Source organism: Natator depressus, chromosome 1 (assembly GCF_965152275.1).
Source record: "Natator depressus isolate rNatDep1 chromosome 1, rNatDep2.hap1, whole genome shotgun sequence".
Classification (NCBI taxonomy): Eukaryota; Metazoa; Chordata; order Testudines; family Cheloniidae; genus Natator; species Natator depressus.
In genome coordinates, this window is record NC_134234.1 from 137,149,595 (window position 1) to 137,163,970 (window position 14,376).

The 14,376-nt window shown below is 41.5% G+C and overlaps 1 protein-coding gene across 4 annotated transcripts in view; it reads right to left on the reverse strand.

Annotated features, from left to right (window-relative positions):
* Positions 1 to 14,376, reverse strand: part of SCML2 (Scm polycomb group protein like 2) — a 123,690-nt gene that overhangs the window by 45,459 nt on the left and 63,855 nt on the right. For all 4 annotated transcript variants that reach the window (XM_074967646.1, XM_074967654.1, XM_074967669.1 and 1 more), the window contains 2 exons: positions 10,163 to 10,251; positions 8,533 to 8,776 (listed from right to left, as the gene is read on the reverse strand). In XM_074967646.1, coding sequence (XP_074823747.1) covers positions 8,533 to 8,776; positions 10,163 to 10,251 — 333 coding nt within the window. The remainder of the gene's footprint in view (positions 1 to 8,532; positions 8,777 to 10,162; positions 10,252 to 14,376) is intronic.

Sequence of the window (14,376 nt, forward strand, 5' to 3'; positions counted from 1 at the left end):
AGATGTTCACTGTGACAGACATTGCAACCCCATGCAGTATCTTTGGGGACCACTGTACTAAATTTATGAATGGTTCATGTAAGATTGTGTTGTACTCCATGGATTAAGGTGAGTCACTGAAACTAAACAATTCTCTTCATTTTGCTTCAGCAAATGGACATGACTCTCTGTCCAAGGGGAGGGCCCAACCCTTGTTAAATGGGACATTGGTCTATCTACCAGACTCCCCATATGGAAGATGGGTGATTTCTGGTATGTTTAGTATGGATTTAAAATCTGTTTATTGTTTGTTTGTTTTTTAAATATTGTAGTGAGGTGGAGTGGCCCCCCTCTGACGCTTACAAGGAGAAACCCACGGTGGGTGGAGCCAGGCCAAGCCTGCCCCTTGAGTCAGAAGTGGAGGGCGGAACAGGAAGTATAAGAGGCAGGGCCTCCAGCTCAGTTGAGGGAGACCCAGGGATGGAGTCAGACACTGCTGCCGGCCCGAGCCAGGGACTGAGCTGTCTCAACCTCTGCCTCTGGAGGAGTATCCGGAGGAGCTGCTGCCCGGTGAATAAATCAACGCAAGTATCAGTGTAGACACTGAAATTCTTATGTCAACTGTTGCTGGCTTTCAGGAGCCGTCGCACAATGCCCCATGCTGACAATACAATTGATACAAGTGCTCCTGGTGAGGAGGAACACTGCCAACACAAGGAGCCAAGTGTGCACGCACAGAAGCAATTTATTAACTGTGGTGGCTGTATGCCAACGTAAGTTAGGTTGATATAATTTTGAAGTGTAGACATGACCTCATGGTTCTTTGTCTGTGACCTTGTAAAATCAGCATATTACTTCAAGACACCCAGGAGCATCAGCTCCATTTACACTTCAGTGATGTGTAAAAGCACTTCACACATGGAACCATGCCAATTAACTGCAATTGCTAACAACTACGGGCTTGTCTCCACTTAAAATACTATGGAAGCACAGCTGCGCTGCTGTAGCGCTACCATGTGGACACTACATACCTCCTGAAGAGGTGGTAGCTAGGCTGACAGAAGAAGTCTTCCATCAACATAGCTCTGCCTAGACAGGAACTTAGGCCTTGTCTACACTACAGAGTTTTGTCAACACAGTAGACTGTTGAAGTGAGTGGTGAATCACATCATTATGCAGGTATGGATGATGGGCAGTGGCTCCAGAACTTTCAGATGCGGAAAGCCATCTTCCTGGAGCTGTGTGAAGAGCTTGCCCCAGCACTGCGGCGCAAGGAGTCCAAAATGAGAGCTGCTCTCTCGGTGGAGAAGTGCGTGACGATTGCTGTGTGGAAGCTGGTGATTCCAGACTACTACAGTCATTCGCTAAACAGTTTGGAGTCGGGAAGTCAACTACTGGGGCTGCGGTAATGCAAGTGTGCAGAGCCATTAATCTCATCCTCCTATGAAGGACTGTGACTCTTGGCAATGCGTGTGAAATATTGGCTAGCTTTGTGGCAATGGAATTCCCTAAGTGCAGCAGAACAACAGGTGGCACGCATATTTCAATTTTGGCCCCGGACCATCTTTCAACAGAGTACATCAATAGAAAGGGATACTTTTCTATGGTATTTCAGGCACCTGTGGATCACCGTAGGCGTTTCATTGACATCAACACAGGGTGGTCCGGGAAGGTGCATGCATCTTCAGGAACACCTGTACAGAAAGCTACAAGCACAGACTTCCTTTCCAGACCAGAAGATTCCAGTGGGGGATGTTGAAATGCCTATAGTGATCCTGAGAGACCTGGTGTACCCCTTACAGCCATGGCTCATGAACTCTTACACAGGAAACCTGGACAGCAGCAAAGAGCACTTCAACAGGTTGAGCAAGTGCAGAATGACAGTAGAATATACGTTTGGCGGATTAAAAGCATGCTGGCACTGCCTTTATGGCAGAATCAGATCTAAATGAGAAAATATTCCCACAGTCATAGCAGCCTACTGCATGCTCCATAATATTTGTGAGGCTAAGGGTGAAAAGTTTTCCCCTGGGTGGAGCACGGAGGCAGATCACCTGGCTGCTGAATTTGAGCAGCCAGATACCAGGTCTATTAGAGGGGCCTAACGGGGGGGCTACATTTTAACCACCACTTTTACCAGACAAATAGAGATTGCCTGTCTTTCAGAGAATTTGTTTTTATTAAATACCAGTTAAAACACACACACACACACACACACACACACACACACACACACACAAGACTTGGTGGGAAGAGAGATAGGAGTGCAGGGCAGTGTAGGCTCTCATAGCTGTGTGCAAGTCCAACTATCATTCTGGAAGCTGTTCAAAGGGATGGAGTGAATGGGATACTGAGACGTTGGGGAATTTGCAAGGAATCTGTGGAAGGAGTTTGGGGAGGGCAAGGAAAGCAGTTGTGTATCAGCTGCGGGTGGTCATGAGCATGCATGTCTTCTGCCTGGAGCTTGATTATGGACTTCAACATCTCCTTTTGCTCCTCCACCATGTCTATCATCCACTCCTGGCCCTTTACAATGCACTCCTCACTCTCCTTTCTGTCTTGCCTTGCTGTTTTAAATTTTTCTTTCAAGGTCTCTCCCCAGTCCCTGCATGCTCTTTTTTTGGCCTCTGAGGATTGGAGCACCTCTCAGAACATGTCCTCCTTGTTCTGCCTTGGTTGCTTCCTTATTTGGCAGAGGTGCTCCACCAATGTGTAGAGGGTTCCCTTATAGGCCACATCTGCGTAAGCACAAGAAATAACACACAGAAGCATGACTGTTAGTTCACACACAGCATTGAATCAGTTTAGTAAAATACACCTCCTTTAACATATGAATCACTTTCTCTCTGTCCCTTGGCAAGCACACATCTTGGCAAACACCCTAAACATGGTGAGTTTGGCCCAGGGAGGGATGCGGGGTTGAGCATTCAAGATGGGGTAAGGGTCTAGGTGGTTTTTTAAGGTGATCACTGCAGGCAACTAGGGACAATACTGTAAATTCTGCCATAATTTTCCACAGGTGGGGGTCAGTGAAGCTGATATCTTACTCCTGAAGGTAAGCAAGGATGCAAAGGTGAAGCATTCAGCTTCAGACCCAGTCCCTATGCTGCTTGCCTGTGTGCTGCTTTGGTCCCTGCACAAGTGATTGCCGATCGGGACAGGAAAGTTTCCTACAATGGGGGATGGAACAAAGCAGCTCTGCCAAGGAATCTTCGGCAGAGAATTGGCAAGTACCTCCCAGTTTCCTAGAGATCTCTCTGGAGGATTCCAGTGAAATCTCGGTGTGCATTACGACAAAGTTCCACCGCACTGCTTAGCTGCACAGAGGAATGTGAAGCACACGCAAACACAGCTAGTGTTGTACATTTCTATCCTTTCACTCTCTTCTAGAATATACAGAGCTAAGAACAGCTCTGCCTCATATAACTGAGCATCATCAACTCAAAAAGATCACTTACCAGAGCTCTCCTCTCCCTCATGCACGCTAGAGACAGACTGCTGGGAAGGGCTAGACCCTTCTGGAGTAGAAAAGAGGTCCTGACTCGCTGTACCATCGGATGACCCTGCTGTGTGCTCCACAGTCCTTCAACTCAACCTCCTCGCCCATGACTTTGTCTTTAGGATTGAGTCTACTGTCCGCCACCATTTCCAGCCCCGCCCAAGTATCCATGGGGTTCTTGGTGGTGTAGGTGTGATCACAGTCAAGGATGGCATCCAGCTTCTTACAGAAGCAGCAGGTCTTTGGCGCAGTGACAGTTTGCCTCCCTTGCCTTCTGGTATGCCTGCCTCCGCTCCTTTATCTTAGCACGGCACTGATGCATGTCCTATTCATAGCCCTTATCACACAAGTCACGAAAAATTGCACCATAAATATCAAAATTCCTATGGCTGGAGCGGAGCTGGGACTGCACAGCACTGTGGGGAGAGGAGGCTGTGCAGTCCCAGTGGGAAAGCGTTTGGAGCCGCCGTGGTCAGTTGGGAAGATGCAATGTGAGCTGTCTAAACCGAGCCAACAGGAAGTGACATTTCAAAAATTCCCGGGCTTTAAAAGGGGGAAGGACAGATGTCTGTGTACCTGGGTGCAGGGCAGCAGAGTTTGAACTGCTGACCAGAGCAGTCAGGATGGGCATTGTGGGACACCTCCTGGAGCCCAATTATAGCAACATAACCAAGTGCAGTGTCTACACCGACTTTGTCAATACAACTTTGCCAAAAAAAGTTCTATGCTTTATTTTGTTGGCAAAGCAGGAGAATTTTGTCGGCAAAAGGAGCATTGCAGTATGTACATCTCCGCTGTTCTGTTGACGAAAACTGACTTTTGTCAACAAAACTGTGTAGCGTAGACAAGGCCTTAGGTTGGTTTAATTATGCCACTCAGGAGTGTGAATTAAACTGATCTAATTTTCTAGTCTAGATCAGGCCTCAATGTAAAAAAAGCTCTACACTTCAGCCCTATAGCATGCAACAAAAAAAAGACTGAAGGTGACAAGATGAAAAACAATTAGATGACAAATATGGTGATAAAGAAAAGGGAAGAAAGAACCTTTTGCAAGCATTAAAAAAAATTTAAGCTTCACAACACTTCCGTAAAACCATGAAAATTCTGTCCTAATTTAAAGATTGGGATATTGAAACAGTGTTTTAAAGGAGTCATCTTTCAAATGTGCCCAAATTCAAGTGGTCCAAAGGGGGGCGAGAAAGTGAGAAAGACAGGTATTTCTCCAACAGATATTTGCTAGTTAATAGCATACATCAAGTCATCAAGCTGTAGCCTGCTCCATAATTTTTGCTTTGGGAAATAGCACATCACATTCCTTTGGATTTAGCTTCCAAAACAATAGGGAAATACAGCCTCTTTCCTACAAAATATACTCAGTAGTAGCCAGTACCCCACAGATTATTGTAGCTCAGTTTAGTTCTGAATTTCTTTTCAGCCACACATTCAAAGGTTTCCCTTGATCATAATCTCCTCTTTAGTTCACTGCTGCAGGAAGGATTTAGGTCTGAAGATAGAATATTAGGTCTGAATATGAAAGAAAGATCTTTGATTCTAAGTCTTATGAACTTGTGATCAGTTTGTTTGCAGTTGCATCTTCAGATGACAGAAGTGCCATAGATCAAGATAACATGTTGATAAAAGAGATCAAAGCCAACTCTAATATTTGGGATTAGATTTACATCCAAGTCCTTGATATTTTCCTTAAACTTCATAAACATTCCTAGAAAAAACTGACCACGTGACCTAAACTGCTGGATGGTCAATTTATCAACAGAAAGGCAGTGGATGAGATTCCTCTGTATGCTACAAATTACAACTGGGATTTTTAAAGGAACCTAAGGGAGTTAGGCATCCAACGCCCCTAACTTTCAATTGGAGTTGGATGCCTAACTCTTAGTCACCTTTTAAGATCCCAATCTATTTGCCCTGCTCTGCTTGCTACTATCAAGTGAGCTAAAGCTGCTGAAGAAAAGGCTGAAGTTGTCACTAAAAATCAACTAAGAAACATATTTCTTGCATGAAACAAGAGATTTAGATATAAGAATCACCCTGGGAATTGACTGGAAATGCAGCTCTCTTCTCATAATCTCCAATCTCACAGAAGTATTGCTTTAAACTTATGTTCCTAGCTATAAATGATAGAAATGCAACTGTATGGAGAAAACCCTCCAATCTTCAAAGCATTTTTAAAAAGACAACAGTATTATTTTCTTCTACCTACTGTGACAGAGTTCCTCCTATACCTTGGTGGGTCCTGTGCTTTTTGGCGGATTTGCTCACCTCAGAGGTTTACACCAGCTCTCAGTTTGGCCACTTCTGCTAGAGGCTCAAACCTGCTGTATACTCAGCTAACCTCAGCACTGGCCAGCATGGAGGAAATTGAGAACAATCTCCACAGTCTCTGTTGTCCCAAGTAGGGGGTTGGGGACAGGCCAGATCCCTTTCCAAATTAGATCCTCCCTTCTGGTGTTGCTCACAGACCAGGTCAACGCCTCCTGCGTCTGATCAGGATTTAGGGGAATGGGGGGAACCCGGGCCCGCCCTCTACACCGGGTTCCAGCCCAGGACCCTGTGGAAAGCAGCTGTCTACGTCTCCTATAACACCTGCGTTACAGCTACAACTCCCTGGGCTACTTCCCCATGGCCTCCGCCCACCACCTTTATCCTCACCACAGGATCTTCCTCCTGAAGCCTGATCACGCTTGTATTCCTCAGTCCTCCAGCAGCACACCTTCTCACTCCTTCATGCCCTCCACTAACTGATGGGAGGTCCTCTTTAAACCAGGTGTCCTGATTAGTCTGCCTGCCATAATTCATTCTAGTATGTTCTTAATTGGCTCCAGGTGTCTTAATTAGCTTGCCTGTCTTAATTGGTTCTAGCAGGTTCCTGATTGCTCTAGCACAGCCCCTGCTCTGGTCACTCAGGGAACAGAAAATTATTCATCCAGTGGCCAGTATATTTGCCTTCTACCAGACTCCTGTTAGCAGTGGGCGAGCTTTGCCCGCCCACTTCCTGGATCCCAATAGGACCAGACTCCTGTACCCCACTGGTCTGGGTCTGTCACAGCACCTAAGGTACTTATATGACCCCCATTATCGTAGTATCTGAGTGCTTCAATGCTTTTTAAAAATCTTGTCATTTTATCATAATGTCCATACAAGTTTTAACAAATCTTATTCAGTCTGAATTTGTTAGCCTTTATCCTCACAACATCCCTGTGGGGTACAGCAGTGGTGTTCTCCCCATTTTACAGATGGGGAACTGAGGCACAGAAAGACTAAACGACTTGTCCAAGGAAGTCTGTGGCAGAGCAGGGAGTCCCAGGCTAGGTCCATAATCACTGGACCACCTTTCCTCCCTCACCCTGTTTCAGTCTAACAGGTTCTATTACCTTAAGATTTTCTGTGACAACTCTTCCCAATTCTCACCCCAATCTTTAGTGGTTAGCCTTACCTCCGATTCTTACATTGTTGTCCTAAAAATGAAAAATCTTGGGAAAAGAACCATAAATGGTTACTTGCCTTCTTTGTTCTACCAGCTTTTCTACAGAAATGTGCTCTTCTTGTTTCTCATCCACTTAACACACACAGTGAAACCGTTTATGATTAGAACAAATTCTCAGTAACAGTAGAATGAATTTAAAATGTGGTTCCTACTTATAAAAACTCCTTTCACACATCTTGAATCTGAAAGGAGTAAGATAATACAACCCAAATTGTTTTACAGCAAAACCTCAGATATCTTATAAGAGACCCCTTAGCAATCACAGATATTAAACAATGATATTCCTTTTTCATTTCACAGACCTTGGCAAAGACGGAAGGGGGTATATGACAACAGAGCAAACTTGGCTATTAGCTAAGGTCTCTCTATCCATAGGTTCACATAAACAGGTAGATAAGCAGTAAACAAAGTATTTGGAAGATCCTAATAATATACAATTTCAAAAACAGAAAGTTTACAGTCCAAAGCAAATGCTACAGGTAAGCCTGGAGTTTGAATCCCTTGGAAACAATAAAGAAACTTTTACTACATTTCTTACTTTAAAACAGTTTTTTGTTGTTCTTGGGAGCTCCATTCTATAACCTTGAGGGAAGGTGTTGATGCAAAGTTGAATATAAACTCCTATGAAATTCAATTAATACAGCTACCAACATTACTGAGACTACCAACAATATAAGTAAACGGTCTAAATGAAGTCCAATATTCTTCAAAAGGACAGAGAACTGAACATAACCAGCTCTCTCACTGCAGAAGAATTTGAATGCAATTGGTTTTAATGGAATCTGTTTAGATTTGGTCTTCTACCATTATCAGAATTAGAGGAGGAATGATAAAGAAACAAATTATGGCATGTCAAATGTCAGTCAAGATGCGTTTCCAGAGCTACTGTGTTCACAAATAGTTGTGAACTACAGTAAATGAGCAATAATAGTTTCTCATAGAGACAACACAAAAAGATATGATTAAGGTTAAGATTTTGTCAAGGTTATTTTTAGTAAAAGTCACAGACAGGTAATGGGCAATAAACAAAAATTCAGGGGAGCCATGACCTCTCTGCGACTTTTACTAAAAATAAGCAGAGGTTGGAGGAGTAATGACAACTGGAGCCCCTTGGGGCAGGGGGAAGAGATTGACAGCCCGAGCCCCACCACTACAGGGGAGGGGTGGGACACAGCCCCTGCTCTAGGCACAAGGGAAGGGAGGGTGCACACACCAATCGCAGCTGTGGGGGAGGGACACACAGCTCTGGCCCTGGCTGTAGCCATGGGGTGCACAGTGCCCGACTGGGTGGTGGTGCAGGCGCACAGCCCTGACTCGGCCCTGGCCACCGACAGCTGAAGAAAAATAATTCATGGAGATCCAATAAAGTCATGGAATCCGTGACAATCATACCCTTAGGTATGATACAGTGAAAACGTGACACTATTTCATCTGCATCAGCTGTTTACATATTAAAATCTGCATAAGATCAGTTGGTTCTTAAGTCCCAGCTGCTTGACAGCGGCAAAATTTGGGAAGACAGATTAAGCATTATTACTGGTAGTTTTACCATAGTTGCCTGGTGGCTGTAGTGCATCTCCTGTCAAGCCACACCATCCGACTGGGAAGATATCTCGAGAATCATATTTGCACCAATAGTCAAATGCTCCCCTCCAGCCATCAAATGTTACGAAAACTTCATCTCCTCTAACATCTCCGATGGTCGCTGGGCAAATTAAATAAGGGTTCTTTTTGTCTACTGCTTCAAGTTTCATTCCAACTTTAAAATAGTTTGGAGCAGGTTTTGGTGGTTCCTGTCAAAATAAAAATTGCAGAACATCTAGGTTTCTATGAACTCTTGAAAGACAGCTACTTTTCTGTAACATTCTAACTTCTCATATTGACTACCCCAAAAAGGTTATACAATACACATTTAATACATTGTTACAAGTTTATTTTAAATTTTCTATACTACCTAGGCTCAAGTACGCTCCTACTTATGTGACTGGCAGCAAGGTTATGCTGAGTCTACTTAACCAGTTGTCTGAGTAAATCTGATGTGTTCTACAGGAACGGTGGGATAGTGAACGTACACTAAAAATAAATGGCATAGTTTTATGTAGGGAGAGGACAGGATCAGAAAAATATACTTCTACGAGGGACTGGATGTTTCTGGGGATTGATAATGGACTAGAGAATCTTTCACCTCTGTGTTACTTATACAAATGCACATACAAATCATTAACATCTGAAGGCTGTTTAGTGGCCTGGGTGAAATAAGTTGGACTGAAGGGAAACCAAATTACATCCCACCCTCAATAAGTAGACCCTCCAGAAAAGGACTGAGGCATATTGCTGGGACAGTATCGAGAAGCTTGCAGTGCCACTGCTCATGCCATAGGTATTTTATGAATGCATTCAAATCAGTATGTTCTCAAAATGAATGGGGATTCATGAGCAAAGAGATTACAGGATCAAGCCCAATGTACGTTTTACTAAAACTCATGCAAAGCCATTATCAGTACTAAGAAAGAAATCACTGAACTTCACTCTTTGATTTTAGCAAGCTCTTAAGAATGGTAAGAGGACAAATCAAAATCAACAGATCAGCTGAGTCATACCTGCATTCCTACATATTTTTTGCATAAAAACATTTCACACATTTTTCTTAAGATCCTCTTTTCTTCAGCATAAAGGCCATACTTCTAAAACTGAGAGCATTTTTTTATTACTTTCAGCTAAGTCCCCACTACATTCTTAACAACTAAACTGTCAAGTATCCGCCAAATAAAAATATTCAGCATAAACTCCCCATGCATTCCTGTGGCTCTCATTCTCCCTTACCAGTTTTAGCCCAACACATACACAGGCACATCATGAATACATTACTGTCAACAAATGAGAGATTCATGACATCTTAAATCCATGAAAAAAAAACAAGCTAACACAATTTTTTCTAAACAACACAGCATACCTTAAAGGTCCAAACACAGGAAAAGAGGTGCCCATCCATTTGGACTAGAAGATGATCATTTCCTGTCCAGTTTTGTGGCTTGCCAATCCACTTCAAAGTAATTTTAAATAACATTCTTGCCTTTCCATGCTGAAGAGAACAGTACAATATCCTGGCATCCTCAATAAAAATGTAATCATGGACCAGTTGATGGAAGCTTGTTTACTAGGAGCCCCTTTCTTCTTACCTTCTTAAAGAATGCTGCAGGTGCCATTTCAGCTCCATTTAGTGTTCTTAACAGAAACATTGGCCAAGATGATGCATTCATCTGGAAACCTAATTAACATAAATAGATTAGTTGTGTAAAAGATTCTAGACTCACATTTATAAAGCATGAATATACAGGAAAAAGGAGCACGCAGAGTTTACCCCACTACTGTCCAAAACCCTCCGGTTTGGACTTGACTAGAATTAAATGTGGCCAAGAAACATGAATGCATAGGGCAGCTATTTAGTGCAGTAAACATGTTGGATAGTATATTTCCTTTCAGGAGTGATTTGCCTGCAAAATCATTTATCATAGTTACTATATTAAGTGTGACTAGAAACATGCAAGCTGTGGTACTGCAGATTAAATCATTCTCTATATTCCCTGGTCCCAAACAATCTTCCTTGCATAGTACCCAGTTATATTTACTGGGCCAGTTTTCCTTCATTCTCAAATGACATCCTCTCGTCTAGCTTCTCTATCATCTAACTCTTATTTTTTATTAGAAACATTTTCTTCTCCATTGAGGCTCTTTCACCAGAGTCCTTCATGAAAAGAAACAAGGAGGTGCAAACAAATCTCAGTGAAACAATACATCCTTTAATTACAAAGACAAGAACATAAAACAGGGAATGATAGAAATGAAACATCTTGATAAGTGTATGCATCACATTGCAATTGCATAAAGTGGAGAACGTTTCCATGCCAAAATTCTTCATTAAAATGTAAGTGAATACAATGCACAAAGCGTTACTATAACCCAAACCTGCTTTTATTAAGAACAACTTTATCTTATCAAAACAACTGTTTGGTTGAAATGTTCTTCAAACCATGGCATTCTCCCTCAGAACCAAGGACCTCCCACTACAGGAAGAGACATGCTTCTCTCTCTGTCTGCTTTTGAAGCACCTTCAGGGCTGTGTTTGAAGCTACTAGACTGATTCAAATAGACAATAGACATTTTGGGCCAGATCTTTAGCAGGTGTAAGTCTGTTGTAGTTCTCTCCAAAAAAAACCTAACAACAAAACAGGAACTCAATAGGAAACTTCTCTCTAAAGCAACTACTACTAGAATCCTTGTCTGGACTTGAAGAGTTGCCTTACAATCTAGGTATGATTTTTAAAAAACAAAACAAAAAACCTAATGGTAGATATGGAAAAATTTACATGACTTTTGATTAATTACTATTTAAACCTTAATTCCTGTCTTGGATAAAGGCTCCCTGACACAGTGGCCTTAAGTAGTACTTAACTGAGCAGACAGATTTAAAAGTTGTTTAAAGTCAGGTTTCAAAGTAACAGCCGTGTTAGTCTGTATTCGCAAAAAGAAAAGGAATACTTGCGGCACCTTAGAGACTAACCAATTTATTTGAGCATAAGCTTTCGTGAGCTACAGCTCACTTCATCGGATGCATACTGTGGAAAGTGTAGAAGTTCTTTTTATACACACAGAGCATGAAAAAATATACTGTGGAAAGTGTAGATGATCTTTTTATACACACAGAGCAGAGCATGAAAAAATATTTTTTCATGCTCTGTGTGTATAAAAAGATCTTCTACACTTTCCACAGTACGCATCCGATGAAGTGAGCTGTAGCTCACAAAAGCTTATGCTCAAATAAATTGGTTAGTTTAAGGTGCCACAAGTACTCCTTTTCTTTTTGTTTAAAGTCAGCAACTCAAACTGCATTTTAAAATTGGATACAAGCTGTCTTATATATGTGAGAAATTGTCATGTTTAAATGTTCACAACTTAGAAACTACTGAGCTGATTTTTAAACATGCATTGATTTTTAAGTCTTAACATGATTTATAAAACATGCCATTCTGGAAGTTTCCAGATTCACCTTTTGAATTAGCTGAGTAGAGCATTTCTCACTGGAAAGCACAGGGAGTGCATGACTGCACATGCCAATAACAGGAAGGGTGACACTGCTCAATTAAGTAGCTCAACTGATTTCACTTAAGCTTTCTTAAAAAAATCACTTCTAATTAGAGCATGGAAAATGTTATCCCCAAAGGAATTTGTTTCAAAACATTATAAAGTACTTTAAAAAAAGGGTAGTTTCAAATGGAAATTGGAATTTGAAACCTTAACTAGATACTGAGCACTACTGAGCCCCTGATGTAATATGTGAAACAATCATATATGTTTAGAGCTCAGGTGGGAGGGATTATTTTAACTCATTTGTTACTGTGAGAGGAATCAAATGTTGGGACCAGCAGGCTCCATTCCAAATTGAGAAAATCAGTTGTGTAAGTGTCTAGCAGGAGGCAATTATACACCCAAATGGCTCCCAGCTTTACCCAGGAACAGGATGCTGCAAAAGTGCCAAGAAGGCTTTTTCAAAAATGTATCTATCTATGCCAGGATGTTTGAGTGTTGGAACCTAGCTACTGCTAAAGAATCAAGGACTGGAGGGACAATATGTGACTATTTCTTTTCTGAATAAACTATGCAATAGAATGGCTGACTATCATCATGAGAGGAGCCAAACGTGCATTCCTGGATAATACAAAAACCATTTGCTTATTAGGTACAACATTTCAAATAATTTCAATGAACAGGAATGGCAATCCGAACACAAGGACATCACTGGCCATAAACTGGTCTAAACACATTTTTTGTACCACTGTATTAGTTTAGGAACAGATAAAGTGGCGCAATCAGCTAGTGTAAACAGTTAAACCAATAATAAAAGTATTAATATCAGTGTAGCCTATTTCAATACCAACCAAAGCACCTTCATACTGGTAATAATTGCATCCACATTAGTGGGTTATACTGCTTTAACTATATCTGGTCCTAAAGCAATATAGTTACAGTGGCACAAGCACTGTATTTGGAACACTTTAAATAGATCACAGACCCACGCAAAGCAAATTGCTGCTCCATTCTGGTTATCTCCCTCACACAACATTTGGAAGGTTCAGTTTTGGAGTAGGATAGAGTGATATTTTAATAGTACTTCACCTTTCTACCAGCAGATCTCAAAACAACTATTAACTGAGCCTTGCAACATAATATGACTTAGTAGCTGAGGACCAGCCGTAGCGGAGACCCAATTTGTACTTGATATAAGATCAGTCTGTCCAAAAGTTCTCTGATGCCATTAGGTACCTGCATTTTTCCTGCATCTGGGAGTGTAAGTGAACTACAATACAGCCATGACCATCTACTCTATCTTTCTCCTCTCCAGGAATACAGCCATTTTCCTCAGCAGTCAGAGTACTAATACACAAACATCCAGACGGCTCTCTAGTGATTAACTCTGGACTTACTGTACTGAGTATTTCACTGTTGGACTAAGAGTGGGCTCCTCCTGGTGGTCTAGTGGAATATCACAGGTAGAAAAGAGATACGGAGTCTCATTCTATATTTCTTAACTTTAGCTGAACAGTTACTTCAAGGATCCCAAGCACTTGTTTATCCATCTGCCAATGATATAGTAACAGAACAAAAATCTCTCTCAAAATGTCCACCCAGTACTCAGAAGCCCATAGATGAAGCATTTCCCCCATATTAATGTGAAAATATTAGAATGCACAAAGCCCTGTAGGTCAGGGTCAAGTTTACCAGGATATTTTTTGGGGGGAGAGAAGGGGGGGAAGGAAGAGGAACTGTTCATTAAAAGTCATGAAATCCTCAACTGAAAGCACAAAATACCATGATCACTGAGGGAACCAAGGAAAGGAAGTAAAAGTAGGCATTTAAATAATAAACTTGAAAACAAAAACATACTGGAGTTGTTGTTCAATGGTTTTTATTTATGGTAGTTACTGGACATTTTTGTTCTTTTTTCTATAAGTTACGCTGATCAGAGACAGAAAAGACCTACTGTGCTACATGGGAAAACACTGTGTGGTTAACTATTGGTAAACGCTGACCACTATAAAGTGGTTGCTTAGGTTTATTGTCAAGTATGATTACTGAGTGTAAGTGAAAAGGTCTTCCTGTTTCTTTCTATTTTGACCAAAGTAGTATTAATATTTATATTCCCTTTATTATACTTAGGGAATACATGTTATGTGGTATCAAAGGTTTTATCAGCATAAATTTAAGATTGTTGTATTCCCATGAGCGAAGTCAGCATTGAATTACGAAGATTACTCCTAACAAGTTCTGATAAAAACTTTATACCATATCCTCATATGTGCTACACTTAATTAGAATAACTGTTTTAGGAGGTATA